At 49.0% G+C, this 14,801-nt stretch overlaps 1 protein-coding gene across 2 annotated transcripts in view; it reads right to left on the bottom strand.

The window, feature by feature from the left end:
- ptprub (protein tyrosine phosphatase receptor type Ub) overlaps nucleotides 1-14,801 on the bottom strand; it is a 136,489-nt gene that overhangs the window by 51,418 nt on the left and 70,270 nt on the right. For both annotated transcript variants that reach the window (XM_056603076.1, XM_056603077.1), the window contains exons 4-7: nucleotides 13,888-13,969; nucleotides 11,682-11,797; nucleotides 8,484-8,658; nucleotides 4,349-4,642 (exon numbers count right to left, since the gene is read on the bottom strand). In XM_056603076.1, the coding sequence (XP_056459051.1) occupies nucleotides 4,349-4,642; nucleotides 8,484-8,658; nucleotides 11,682-11,797; nucleotides 13,888-13,969 (667 nt within the window). The remainder of the gene's footprint in view (nucleotides 1-4,348; nucleotides 4,643-8,483; nucleotides 8,659-11,681; nucleotides 11,798-13,887; nucleotides 13,970-14,801) is intronic.

The following is a 14,801-nucleotide window of genomic DNA, read 5'->3' as shown; positions in this document are numbered from 1 at the left end:
GCTAGCGGTACAGAGACCCTCTGTCCCCCAAGGCACAGGCCAGCCACTGTTCTGGACGGACGTCGGACAGGAAAACGCTGGGGGTGGGGGGGTGCAGGAGGGGGGTAAGTCAAGGACGACCCGGCCTAATATCAATGAAGGCATTTGTCAACGGCCATTATTCACTCAATCGATGGGGGCTTTTTAAATTTATTTTCCATAATGTATCGTATTGCCGTGTCGCGGCCTACGGTGTGAGCTGAGTAATGGGCAGGGCCGGCCGGGAGCCGACAGCAGGGATGTGGAGCACCAGGGAAGCTCGGCACGCTTGGAGGTGAGGTGCCAAGGTCTTTGGCGTTTTGCTCCGACTTGCACCCTCAAAGGGGTTCTGACTGTGCTGCAGATTTGAACTAAAATAAGCCGCTAATGCATCAATGAGGAGTGCGGCACAGAGATTGAGCACTGTAAAAAATACAGAAAGGGATTTGAAAGGCGCCAGAGACAAATGGATTTGTGCTCAGGAATATTCACGCCACAGACACACACCAACTTATTGGCTTATCTTCGTAAATGGTGCTCTTCTTTTTGGGGACATTCTGTCATTGTTCCCGACAACAATAAACACTCACTAACAAAGTCCCTTTGCTATTGTCTCTCTTTGCAAACATTCAACCATTGAGAGCGTTAGTTTTTTCTCCAGCATGACCCACGGCAGGTCTACTCTGCCCTACAGCTTTCTATAGCCTTTCTCGTAACTTCCTCGTACGCTGTGTGGAGGTTTATTGAGACAGCGCTGATAGATACGCTTCATCCAGACGCCTGGACCCAGCAGGACGCGGTGTGAACAATTCCCTGAGTGTGTTCCCTGATTGTCTTAATGGCGCAATTGATAGTCTTTGCGGTGAGGCCATATAAAGAGAGGCATTTAGCCTCTGAATTAATGAAGGCGGCGCCACAGAGGCAACAGTGTCATCTTTGTTGGACTTCTCAAAATGGACGTTTGTGTCGGTTTCGGCCTCGCCTCGCCGACCCGATCTGGTCTGATGCCACCGGTCCCCCCCGCAGCCCACTCGCTGGCACCCTGTAGGGTGAAGCACCCCCCCCCCCCCCCCTCCCCCACCTGTGTGTTGGAGGGGGGCCGGCCTGAAGCTGGGCCAACGCCCCGGGCTCTGTATTAGCAGCTCTGCTAACGCGCCTCAGCAGGCGTGGGGGAGAGGGACGGACCCCAGCTGCGGGCCGAGCGAGGTCCGTCTGATCAAAGCTTGGATCCAGCGGTCCTACTGTTACAGCGCAACTTCTGAGGATGGCTCAGAGCCTGGGCAGGAAACCCAACACTGAAAGCGGGCGGGGTCAGGCCTCGTTACTTGATTCGTTGCGGACAGATTCTACCGAAGACAACTTATTTGCGGGACCGGATGAAGCTTTCAGAAGGGGATTTTAATGACTTTATTGACTTCACGTACACCTATGCAATGTGTCTGGACACAATGCTGCCCGGGAAGAAAGTTGAGTACTGCTGGCCGATTCTGTGTTCGTTGTTAGCCAATTACACACCTACAGATCCCCGCCTCCAGCTACGTGATGGGTCAGGATAAATGTGAAGCGAGAGAAAATGAAGTGCCGCGGTCAGCTCGATTTGAGCTTGTCCGCGATGCCAGATCCACCCCAATGTCCAATCACACCTTTCACTCTCAGGTGCACTCATATCGCTGCATGAATGTATTCATACGACCTCGTATACCTTCAAATATCGCCGTGCATTACTTTCATATACCTTCGTATATACTAGTCATCTACCCTGAAAAATACATGCACATGCCTCCATATTAACATTCATATCCCCTTATGTATCCATTCATATCCTATATCGTAGATATTCCCATCACCTCATATACATTCCAATCAGCTTATATTTGCGTTCATATTCCCTTGTACATAAATTCATATCCCCTCATATATACATTCACATCCCTCGAACATACATTCATATCACTCATTTCTTCGTATGCCTCGTACAGACTCGACAGCAACACTCGGCGGAGGGAAGTCAGACACTCCAAGGTTCTCTCTCTTAACAGGAGGACAGCGTGTTCATGTCAACCGTGTCCCCTCTCTCTCTCCCCTTCTCTCTATCCCTCCCCCTCCCTCCCCCAGAGTGTGTTCATGTTAATGTTCCCTCCCCACCCCCCCCCCAGGCCAGCAGCCTCTCTCCCGCCGCCCCGGCCGGCCCAGTGACCCGGCAGCAGGTGGGGCCCCTCTAATGGAGTTTGGGGACAGAGCGCACTACAACTGTTCTCTACTCCGCCGTGACGTCGTGTGAGCCGGGCGGGCGAGCGAGGGCGGGTGTACGAGGCATCAGGTTGCTAATCACAGCGTCGGCTCATCACACACACCTGCGTGGCCGCTCGGCAGGCGGAGACTGTGTTCCCGTTTACGGCCATTAGTTTAACAGCTCCCACGCGAGAGTAGAGGCCCTGCCATACTCACAAGTGGTGCTGTGTGCGCCAGTGTGCGCGTGTGTGTGTGTGTGTGTGTGTGTGTGTGTGTGTGTGTGTGTGTGTGTGTGTGTGTGTGTGTGTGTGTGTGTGTGTGTGTGTGTGTGTGTGTGTGTGTGCGACCTAATGGAGTGGGTAGGGAAGATCCAGTCTGTCATCGTGGCATGAATCCACTTCTGGAAAAGGAAAATCAACCTTTCAGTTTTTTTTCTGCTCCCCCAGCTAGCGAGGGGCTCCGTTAGCCCTTCTGTTCGCCGCGCTAATTACCAGAGAGCGGAGATGGCTTCGGCGACCCCGCCCGCTTCGCTCGTGCTGTAACTGAATCAGCCCGTGGCCCCGGGGGGGGGGGGGGGGGGGGGTCAGCAGAGGACCGGAGACCAGATGGCTCAGGGCCGGACCTGCGGGAAGCCGGTTCTCCTGAAGGTCGATTAAGGTGAGCCGCGCTCGGGGGGAGAGTCCTATATATCCAAAGGTCCTTAAATATGCCGTAGAACATAAGCCAATGAGCTTGCTGAATGAGCGCTGATCACGAGTGACGTTTAACCACGAAAAATAAACAATTGGGTGAATGTTGTCTGTTTATTTTTTTGGGGGGGGGGGGGGGGGGGCAGAACGACAGCAGCGATGACGAAAAACTTGTTACATTCTGTGATCCGTCGCTCAGTATTCTCATAGCTTCGGGGGGGGGGGGGGACATTCAGACAACATATGTCACGCCCTAGCGCTTCGTTGCTTACATCTCAAGTTTAGCATCTGAGGAGAACATCAGTTACATGGACGCTCCATCTCCATGACAGGAAAACATGTCATTAAAAGGTCTGCCTTCAGAAGACAATACGAGACCTGCTACACTCTGAACCTACTCCCCTCATCTGCGCTTCTGTGCTTTTGTGCTTCTGTACTTCTGTGCTTCTATACAGAAGTGCATTTATGTGTGTCCCTGTGTGTGTGTGTGTGGGTGTCTGCGTCTGTGTGTGTATACACACTCACAGCCTCTATACCTATACATGTAGCGTGCCTTGGAGCTTAAGCACATTTTCTGTAGTGTTATTTCTTTTGACATCACGATGATACTACTGTAGCCTCAGCCCTCTCTCTCAGTAGAAACATGAGTCGGAGCCGAACACGTTATCTGCAAAAACTGCATCAAACCGTTTTTTCATTTTTTTTTGCCAAATGTTTTCCGCCAGAATTATGTTTTTAATCTCCACTTTGTCACTTCAGCTCCAGAGTTCAGAGATTTTGAAGTGAATGTGCACTTTTCTTGTGAAGATAAGTGTGTGTGTACCACACTATAAGAGGCTACACAGAGCCATGCATCAGTTCCACTCTGGCTCAGCAGCAGCAGATCATCAGCCGAGATGTAGACCAATCGTTATGTAAGACTTTTTCTCAGAGTCCTGCTGTTGGACATCTCTGCTCCAGAGACACGATACACGAAGCACGAACAGAAAGTGTTTGAAAATGGAACCATCTTCAGCACATTTAACTAAACTCGAGGACTTAATATTATCTAGGTACTCAGCAGATGCTTCTTATCCAAAGTGACCCGGTGAATTTGGATATAAATTATTAAGGAGCCGGTGAAGGTGAGGGTATCATGCAATGATGCCCTCACCTTCAAGTAGGATGCATCAAGCAGGATGCGGACATCCTGCTTGTTGGAATGGAACCCAGAACTCTTTGGCCGGGCGTCAAACACCCTAGACGCTACACACACTATACACTATACACACAACATTAACTAACAGTGTTTACAACAGTTCCTCTCACAATCCCCCCCACATGACAACACATCACAGGAGAACGTTGTGAAAGCATAACATAACTCCCTCCACCACCCCTTTTGAACCTAGCGGCAGCTCGCAACTCACCTGCACACTTGGTCCGGCTGATGAGGGGGGGGCCGGGGGGGCCCGTGCCCCCCTCGCCGGGCCGGGTCAGCAGGACGCTGATGTGGTACTCGGTGTCTGGGTCCAGGTGCCACAGCTTGTAGGTGACCATGTTGACCCCGTGGATCTCGGACCAGGGCGACTGGCTGGCGCGGTACTCTATCTCCTTCCTGATGATGGGGCCGTCGCCCAGGATGGAGTTGGTGTTGAGCTGGATGATCAGGTAGGTGGAGCCGCCCCGCAGTAGCTGGGGCGGGGCGATGGGCGACGGGGGGACTGTGGGGCGACACAAAAGGAGAAGAAAGGTGTTTAATTGGATTGTTTTTATTGCATCGCTGGGAACGCCGGGAGCCGCTCTGAAAGAGTGCAACCGGGTTTTGTTGCTGAGGAGGTAAATAGAAAATAGATGGTTAAATGATGTACACCGGGGGGAAATAAACGCCTCATCTCCAGCTATGTCAGCGCCGAGTGAGACTTTTAATGACCCCTCGAGGCGGCCAAAATGTGGAACGGTCAAAGGTCAGTCTGTTCAAACAGCATCTCTCGGGCCAAGCGGGTAATGAGACACGGAGACATGGCATAAATCTCAGCCACAGGAGCAAGTGAAACAGCAGCTGTGAACAGTTTAAGGAATGTGTGTGAGCCCTGTTCCTTTAACCAGGAATTTTACGCTGTATCTGTGAATCTTCATCGTAGCAAGCACTGCCTTTTACTTCTACAAGTCGACAAGGATGAAAGCAAAAGTGAAAGCACCACGTACCGGTGTAAGTAAAGATTGCCAAGCAAGCAAGTATTCATTTCAGAGCCACCGGTTAAATGTCAGTGAGTGGCAGACCCCAGCCACTAAGCAATTACACAGACAACAGTCTGTGTGTGTGTGTGTGTGTGTGTGTGTGTGTGTGTGTGTGTGTGTGTGTGTGTGTGTGTGTGTGTGTGTGTGTGTGTGTGTGTGTGTGTGTGTGTGTGTGTGTGTGTGTGTGTGTGTGTTGGGGGGGAGGTATTGTAGAAGAAAATGAGGACAAAGATCAGGCTAAGATCTGAGGCCGTGACTAAGCCCTCATTGCTGCAGAGGCGCTGTGTCTATTATGGCCATCCTCCTCTCTGAGGGCTTCCATCGTTACCTCCACCTCACCCCTGCCTCCCTGCCTCTCTCTGCCTACGACTCGGGCTCTTCTGTGGGCTTCAAATGACTGCCTCTGTGCTAAAGCTCCAATTGTAGCAATTCAGCAGCCAGCCAGCCGGCGAGTCCTCCAGTAAACAGCTCTCCCACTCCTCTCCGACAGTCCAGGGCCAGGAGTTGACGTAAATATTCTGTTTATTCCCTCACTGTAATATTCATGCGGTTTGGTTCTATTAGTCATATCATTAGTTGGCATGGTTTTGTCACCACGTTCTTCATAGCGATAATTTGTAAACATTCAGCTTTTTGTCTTTTTAACGCTTACCTCAGTTCTCGCTCGCCTTTTTGTCGAAAGGAAGTGCTCAAGAAAGTATGTTACGGTAAATGGTGTTTTAATCATTATAATCGCCGAAGAGAAGCAAGTGTTTCACTTCTTTAACATGATGCACACTGTGCACCAATTCAGGGGCATTGGCGATTATGCTGAGTGATATGAGCTCTTCAAGGGACGTATAAGTCTCTCATTTTGTGGATGTGAAATTAACAAGCGATAAATTATAGCATAGACGGGGGCAGTTTGAGAGGATTTGAGCTGTGACCGCCTGTTCACCGTCTCTTATATATATTTAACTTTGCTTCACAAAGTTGGTTGTGTCGCTATAAGTGAAGAGAAGGGAGGTGATAGGAGGTGTGTGTCCCTTTAAGTGAAGAGAAGGGAGGTGATAGGAGGTGTGTGTCGCTTTAAGTGAAGAGAAGGGAGGTGATAGGAGGTGTGTGTCCCTTTAAGTGAAGAGAAGGGAGGTGATAGGAGGTGTGTGTCCCTTTAAGTGAAGAGAAGGGAGGTGATAGGAGGTGTGTGTCGCTATAAGTGAAGAGAAGGGAGGTGATAGGAGGTGTGTGTCGCTATAAGTGAAGAGAAGGGAGGTGATAGGAGGTGTGTGTCGCTATAAGTGAAGAGAAGGGAGGTGATAGGAGGTGTGTGTCCCTTTAAATGAAGAGAAGGGAGGTGATAGGAGGTGTGTGTCCCTTTAAATGAAGAGAAGGGAGGTGATAGGAGGTGTGTGTCGCTATAAGTGAGTAGAAGGGAGGTGATAGGAGGTGTGTGTCCCTTTAAATGAGTAGAAGGGGGGTGTTAGTAGGGAACAGTAACTCCTCCGTGTGCAGGAGTGCCAGGGGATGTCACAGCTCCCATCACCGAAGGCCGGCTTTACCGACAGCTGCAGGCGGGGTTTAGTAACACCTACACAAAGAGGACGCTCTGTTGTACACTAAAGTATCACCACACCCCACATAATCCCTGCCTCCCAATCTACTGCCGGAGATTAACTCACCCCTCACTGCTCTCTCTCTCTCTCTCTCTCTCTCTCTCTCTCTCTCTCTCTCTCTCTCTCTCTCTCTCCTCTAACTCGTTCTCTCTCTCTCTCTCCTCTAACTCGTTCTCTCTCTCTCTCTCCTCTAACTCGTTCTCTCTCTCTCTCTCTCTCTCTCCTCTAACTCGTTCTCTTTCCCTCTAACTGTCTCTCCCTTTCACACTCAGCGTGCATAATGTGTGTGTGTGTGTGTGTGTGTGTGTGTGTGTGTGTGTGTGTGTGTGTGTGTGTGTGTGTGTGTGTGTGTGTGTGTGTGTGTGTGTGTGTGTGTGTGTGTGTGTGTGTGGCTGTGTGATTATAGTATCTCTCATCTCATATAGTAACCCTCATCCCTCACGTAAATCTGTTTAAGGAAGCAATTGGTAGGACAAACGGACAGTGGAGCGGTTGGATGGATAGACAGAGAGAGAGTGAGACACGAGTGGTAAGCTGCTGGGACAGTCAGACCTCACAGAGAGCTCTTTACTCAAAGATCTTCACTTAAAGCTCCTCACTCACATATCTTTACTCAGAGCTTCTCACTAAGTGATCCTCACTAAATGATCCTCACTTAGTGCTCCTCACTTAGTGCTCCTCACTTATAGATCCTCACTTAGAGCTCCACACTTAGAGCTCCACACTTAGAGCTCCTTACTTAATGTTTCTCACTTGGTGCTCCTATCTTAGAGCTCCTCACTTAGAGCTCCTCACTTGGTGCTCCTCACTCAGAGCTCCTCACTTAATGCTTCTCACTTGGTGCTCCTATCTTAGAGCTCCTCACTTGTTGCTCCTCACTCAGAGCTCCTCACTTAATGCTTCTCACTTGGTGCTCCTATCTTAGAGCTCCTCACTTAGAGCTCCTCACTTGGTGCTCCTCACTCAGAGCTCCTCACTTAATGCTTCTCACTTGGTGCTCCTCATTTAGAGCTCCTCACTTAGAGCTCCTCACTCAGAGCTCCTCACTTGGTGCTCCTCACTCAGAGCTCCTCACTTGGTGCTCCTCACATAGAGCTCCTGAATTCGTCCTCAGTCAGAGCTCCTGTCCCACTCCACCTCTCTTGGTTTGATCTGTTGAGCTGCTTATGTTGTTCTGCCTCGGGTGATATATGTAAACGAGGAGCTTGAAAGAGGCTATTGGTATAAAAAGTGAGGGTTTATCTTGCTGTTGTTTTCCAACCAAAATAATCCCCTGCCAACCTTAAAACTTAAAGCTAAATTAGAAAATGATTGATGACCCTGGTTGCTGATCATCCTCAGTTCCAGACTCTTTCACTTAAAGCGTGTCATGAGCGCGGTGCCTGCTGGCCCACCATACTGTGTGTCTTTCTGCCTTTCTGTCAGCGTGCAGAGCAGGCCTGATGGAGACCAACAGAGCAGAAGATGAGAATAGGGAAAGAATCAGAGAGACAGAGAAAGAATAATGAAGAGAGGAGGACATGGAGAGAACGAAAGAGAGAAAGTGAGAGAAAGAGAGAGCAAGAGCGCGACAGCAACAACGTGAACCACAGCGGGAGAGCGAGAGAGAGAGAGAGAGAGAGAGAGAGAGAGAGAGAGAGAGAGAGAGAGAGAGAGAGAGAGGGAGAGAGAGTCAGAGTGATGTAGCGTGACACAGAGAAAGGATGAGAAAGAACTCAGAGTCCGACTTCACCTTTAACGACGAGCTCGGCGTAGTTGGAGACCCCGGAGCCCCGAGGCGACTGGGTGACGCAGCGGTAGAGGTCCTGGTAGGAGCGCTGCACAGCGTCCAGCAGGAAGGACGCCACGAAACGCCGGTGACTCAGGTGCCTCACGGACGCCACGGACGCCACCTCACCGCTCTGCCTCTGGGTAACACGAGCACACACACACACACACACACACACACGCAGGCACACGCACACACACATACAGACAGTCAGAGAGAGAAGGACGAAGGGAAGGACGGCTAGACAGGCAGATAGGCAGGGAGACGGGCAGAGCGATTGTTTAGATGGACAGACAGATAGACAGACAGTTCTCTAGATGGTTAGATGGACTGAAAGATGGGCAGGCAGACAGACGGATTAACAAGGTCAGGAACAAATAGCTAAAACACTTATAACCCTCCCCTCCTCCACATCAACATGTACGCACGCAAACACACACACACACACACACACATACAAACACACACACACTTAATAACCCTTGTGAGGATTAATAATAACCGTAACATACCATGATGCATTTAAGTGATTGCCATCGCGGGCCTTTGTTAGTGGGATGGAGTGATTAAAGAGGACAATTGTGTTAATTTGATAGAATGGAACGACCATCTAACCAATTTAATCATGGAACAAATGAGAATGAACCGCACGTTAATACCAGATATTATTATTAATATTTCATCCCTAAATGGAGGATTAAGGGAGATCAACCACGCACGTTTCCCCCCCCTCAAACTAAACACACAGTTAATGTTCACCACAAAGCCGTAATGATGACGATGTGTTCAAGTTTGGAGGGAACACGAGTGCCCATGTGGTTCCATATGCAGTGCTGCAGATAAAACGGCACTGTGTGTTTTAGTGTGCGTTGCTTGTGTGTGTGTTGTGCTTGTGTGTTTTCTGAGGGAACAGAACAACAGACAAAGGAGAGCGGGAACATGAGGCTCCCCTCGCAGCGGCGGGTCTCATGAGGACCCAGGACCCTACGACAGCAGAGCCCTGGAACAACAACAACAACAACAACAACAACAACAACAACAACAACAACAACGACATGTTTGAAACACAGGGAGAGGGAGGCTTTGAGTGCAAGAGATGGAAGGACAAAGAGAGAGAGCTAGCTAGGGAGAAAAGAGAGGACGCTAGAGAGAGGGATGGAGAGAGAAGAAGGGAAGAGAGAGGGAGAGTAGGCTGTATCGGTGCGCAGTGTGTGGACGCCTCGGAGCAATTTCTCACTTGGTTTCTCACTCTTCACGGACGCTGGCATCTCCAGTCTCAGTCTCGGTAACTTCCACTACAACATGACTTGACTGGTGGCTCCGGTTAAGGTCTCCCTCCCTCTCTCTCTCCCTCTCCCTTCCTCCCTCTCTCTCTCCCTCTCCCTCCCTCTCTCTCTCTCTCTCTCTCAGCGTAGCATCCGTGCTCTGCCCGGTTTAACGAGCTGCTCCGGTGCCCACCCCAGGGCTCCATTGGGAGTCCTGTGGTTTATGCTATAGCATCCCCCTGAATGCGCTGGAATTGTGTTTATGAGCCCCGAAACAACCACAGACCGCAGCGACCACAGGCCCCCTGTTCACACTCACACACACCACTGATGAGAGCAGTGCAGTCCCCGAATCTGATGAACACAAGAAAAATGCCAACTGGCACCTTCAGCATCATCTCCTGTTTATATCTCTTTACAATCTTGCTTTATCTCGTTACTATCTGTCCTCAAATCTTAACTATCTCTCCTCATATCTTAACTATCTCTCCTTATTTCTTAACTATCTCTTTAAATCTCATAACTATCTCTACATGTCTCATAACTATCTCTCGCTCTTTTCTAAGCTATCTCTCAATATCTCATCACTATCTCTCCTAATAACTTAACCTATCTTAAGTTATCTTAAGTTATCTCTCCATATCTCTCCTTTTGTCTTCACTATCTCTTCATATCTCATTACTATCTCTCCTCATATCTTAATTATCTCTCCATATCTCCCCTCATATCTTAACTATTTCTTCATATCTCTAAACTATCTCTCCATTGATCTTCATATCCATTTCTCTGATATCTCTTAACGTCTCCCGTTCTCATCCAGCCCGTCGACTGTAGAGCACAGCTTGGGGAAATCAGACCCAATCAATTAAGCGGGTGTGTGTGTTGCGTGTGCGCCTGATGTTAAACATAAACAATCTGGCTGCGGCTAATTGGTGAGGAAATGACAGAACGATCCGTTAATCCGGCGTGAGTCAGATGGGCTGCAGCTGCAGAGCCAACCAACCAGCGGGCACGTGGGGGGGGAAGATGATGGCGAAGGCATCATAAGAAAGGAGCGGGGATGGGAGACCCTGATACTGTTTTGCTGTGCCAGGTAAACCTCTGAGGTGTCACCTTCATTACCATCTGCTGTGACAACAATAGTTGGAAGAGCATCCCTCTCCCTCTTAACCAGGTGATTATAAGACCGTTAAGATGGCTTGGGGATGTGTGCATCGAGAATCTGTTCAACACAACTCAGAGGATTGAGCTCATCTCAATCAAACAGGTATGTACGTATATCACGTTATGGAACTTGGTGTCATCCATACGTTTTTGCGCCTGCTCTGGTCCTTTGAATAAGAGACAAAAGGAGAAGCCGGGCCTTGCAGCATAAAATAAAGCTTGCACCTTTTATGGCTTTGAACTCTCCTTCAGACCGTAGAGACAGTGGCTCCCACCAGAGTTGGACTGACAGACGGCGTGCCAGTGAGGCAGTGCGTCCTGACAGAGTGCCCGCTGGCAGATGAAGAGGGAGATATCCCCATATCAGATGAAGAGGGAGATATCTGACGCAGAGCTTCCACTTGAATTGAATAATGGCACGCGCCACCCATTGGGCTCATAAACCGTGAAGCCCTTGGGGGCCCTCCTCACACACACGCCCATGTTCGAGGATTCATTCTGGATGGATCCTTCAAAATATTCCTTTTACATAATTACAACAATTTGTTGGTTGCAATAATAACACAGAAAAGGCTTGACGGCTCAGACATAAACCCAAACCAAAACACACTCGATTTCACTAAATGAAAAATGGAGCATTGAAGGAGTCTTTGTTTTTTATAGGCTGCACACCGTGAAGAGGAAGGAACCCACAGGAGTGAAGAGAGAATAGTCTCATCGTTACTCAACTGACCTCCAGCAGGAACTTCTCAGCTTCTGCTGCGCGGCCGGCCGCCACACACTGGAAGGTGGCGTTCTGTCCCGCGTTGATCTCCTCATCGCCCAGCCGGGAGAAGTGTGGTGCCTTATCTACAAAGACAGAAAATAGAAACACATGGTAGAACAGAGGAAGAAGAGAGCTCAAAAAATACCTTTCAAATACCGGCGGCCAGACGGCAGCACAAATAACTATTTCATCAAGGTGTTTTGTTCTTTTCATCAGAAACATAAATGCGAACGTGTTTGGCAGGCAGCAGATTGTACCATTCCTGGATGACAGATTTAGACAACGGCATTTTTTAATTATGCATTTCTGCTATTATCCAGATGTCAATCTTTCAATCAGTCGGCTAACGCATTTATGTATTTACTTAGCTGGAAAATTTTGAAACGGCGCTATGTTCCTGTCTTCTTTTATCAACGGCCATTCAATAGTCACCAGAATGAAACTAGCCGAGCACAGTATCTACAGTCGCCCAGGCCACTGAGGGAAGGGCGACGGATCAGTCCTTCACAATTTTGCTAATGATGTCCCAGAATGCTTTTCACCGCTGAGTCACTGAGTGTGGGAGCAGACTCTATGATTAACAGAGGAGCACGGAGAGCTCAACCCCTGCTGAGACAAACCGACGAGCAACAGGATTCCACATCGCCTTCCATTACAGAGGAAAAAAACATATGGAAGGACAATCTGACCTGTCAATCTAGATGATTGACAGCTGAAGATGGCACAGCAGTGGGGAAGAGAGGGGGCGTGAGGGAGGAGCAGATGTTTTGGCTCCCAGCCATTGGCTGTTTAGTTGCATGCTACATTGTTTTGCGATCTGGCACAGGAAGGGTGACATCCTATTGATGGTGTTTGTGTAAATAGGAGGGGAGATCTGCATGAATGTGTACCCACAGGTGGCCATGTTGCCTTCAAGTGACTATCCCCTCATAAGGTTAATTCATAATTCATGTCGGAGAGCCAAACATAAGCAAACACCCAAACAAGCGTGAATGGATGGGAATGGGAGGGAAGGGAACAGGCTGTTCGCTTGGCAAGGAGTGGCGCGTTATACAGCTAAATGTGTCAGATCTCATCCCCTGGACCCTTTAGCACCATCAATATTTTATTTGCCTGCAACACTGGTTATGGAGTCAAAGACTCAGGCTCAGGAGGGGACAACAGAAATGTCAGCTCTGCTCAGCGGTTTACCCACAATGCACGAGGAGGAGCTCGTTCAGCAGGAGTGGTTTGCCTTCTACTTTGAAAACAATTGACTTTGATTTTTAGTTATTTCCTTGACTCCCCTCCCTCTCCTCGTCCTGGCCGTGAGCCACATGAGACAGCAGGCCCAGGTCTTGATGAGACTCTTCATTATTTAATGGTCACAGTGGGAGCATGTAGAATCTACCATCTGCTGTCTCACAGAGAAAAACACCAAATCTCTGGGTGGTACATGGGGGGGAGGGGTTGGGGGAGTGAGGGAATCAATTTCCTTGCTATTGTTTCTCGTTTAGACAACATAGCTGCTGGTGGTTCCACTCTTAAGAACCATGGTCTCAGATTACGCATTTGCAATATGTGGAAGCAGTTCTAAGAATTGAGTTGTTTTCCAAAGCACGAACAAGGAAACGTTAAGGTTTTAATGGTCAATGAGGGACCTTGAAGCATAGTGGGACCATTACTGTTAGGACAGTCCTCCCTCGCTCAGCAGTTGGTCAAGAAGTTTGTAAGTGGTGGTGAGAGTGGCCGTGTTCTGGTTTTAAGCGCAATAATTAGTCACTCAAGGACTGTGCACATGTCAACCTTCTGTCCTTAAAAGATGGCTACAGCGTAACACTGAAAAGTCTGAACGGCACCGCAAGGTCACCCAGGAGAACACAGGTTCAAGAATCTTTACTCTTTCTGTTTGTGTGATGGAAAACCTGCAGGATGTGAACTCTAAAATGCAACTCTAAACTACTTCAAGGCCAAAAGGAAAACAATGTTTTTAGTGGAACCCGTAAATGGGAATGAGCACTTTTCCTTTATCTTGAAAACGTTCCCTAATACGCCTCTGCTTCTGAGGTAGCACCCTTTGCTCTCAAACAACTCGGTGTATTCTTGAGAACGTAGTTACAGTGAACCAGCCTCTCCTGCGTCGGTACCTTGTGAAGCTGGTGTTTATGAAGTGCAGAAGGAGAGAACCACTTACAGCAGGGATAGTTGAGCAGCATGATGTCGTCGATGGCGATGTAGCCCCGCCCATCCCTGGATACCATCGCCTCGATGAGCACCTAAGGAAAAAAAACCCATAAATGTCAATCGTAATTTGTGCCATCAGTGAAATCTGCACAGGAACAAAGCGTACGACACTTTGAGAATGTCAGGTCTCCGGGAACCTCTGTCGTGCCAGAAACACACGGGCAAGCTGCGACCCAGCGAGAGAAGCGAGGGGGGCCATTAAAGCAGAGGACCGAAGAGATGGATACATCTGGCTACTGTCCTTGGGGCCCTCAGAAATAATGGCTTTACCAGGAAGCGCAATGCATTTTATGAGTCATGGGGCCTATTGAGCATTCTGGACACAGGGCGCTGTGAAGCCATAACAGCAGATAATACCAGCAGCACAGGGTCATGCGACTCCAGGGATGGGGGACAGGCCTCCATACGAGGCCCGTGAAACAATAAGGTGGGTCGGTCCGTCCCATGAAACCTAATCAATATCAAATCACCATCCCTGAGAATTGTGGGGGAGTTACGAGACACTGGGGGTTGAGGGCTGGCATTACCGCACCAAGGACGCCTCTCCATTGGCCGGTTGTCAGGACGGCTCTGAGTCATCTCTCACCACAATGGCTCCAGCATCGGGTTACCAAAGGGTGCTTGTCGAAAGGGTTGCATTTTTTTTAAGAATATTATGACATGCAAAGTACCCTAAATTACCATGGATATACATTTCGTGAACATTTGGCCAATTTAAATGTTCATAAACTGCCGTATTAAAGCACTTCCATCATTCAGAATGGGCCTTATGAAATAAGGCCCAGTAAGTGAAACAGGTGGATGTCAGCAATACCTCTTAATTAGATACACACATAAATGCCCGATAGCATGATTAGGTCCAGG

This window comes from Gadus chalcogrammus, chromosome 11, assembly GCF_026213295.1.
Source record: "Gadus chalcogrammus isolate NIFS_2021 chromosome 11, NIFS_Gcha_1.0, whole genome shotgun sequence".
Taxonomy (NCBI): Eukaryota; Metazoa; Chordata; class Actinopteri; order Gadiformes; family Gadidae; genus Gadus; species Gadus chalcogrammus.
This window is presented reverse-complemented; position numbering and strand designations above follow the sequence as displayed.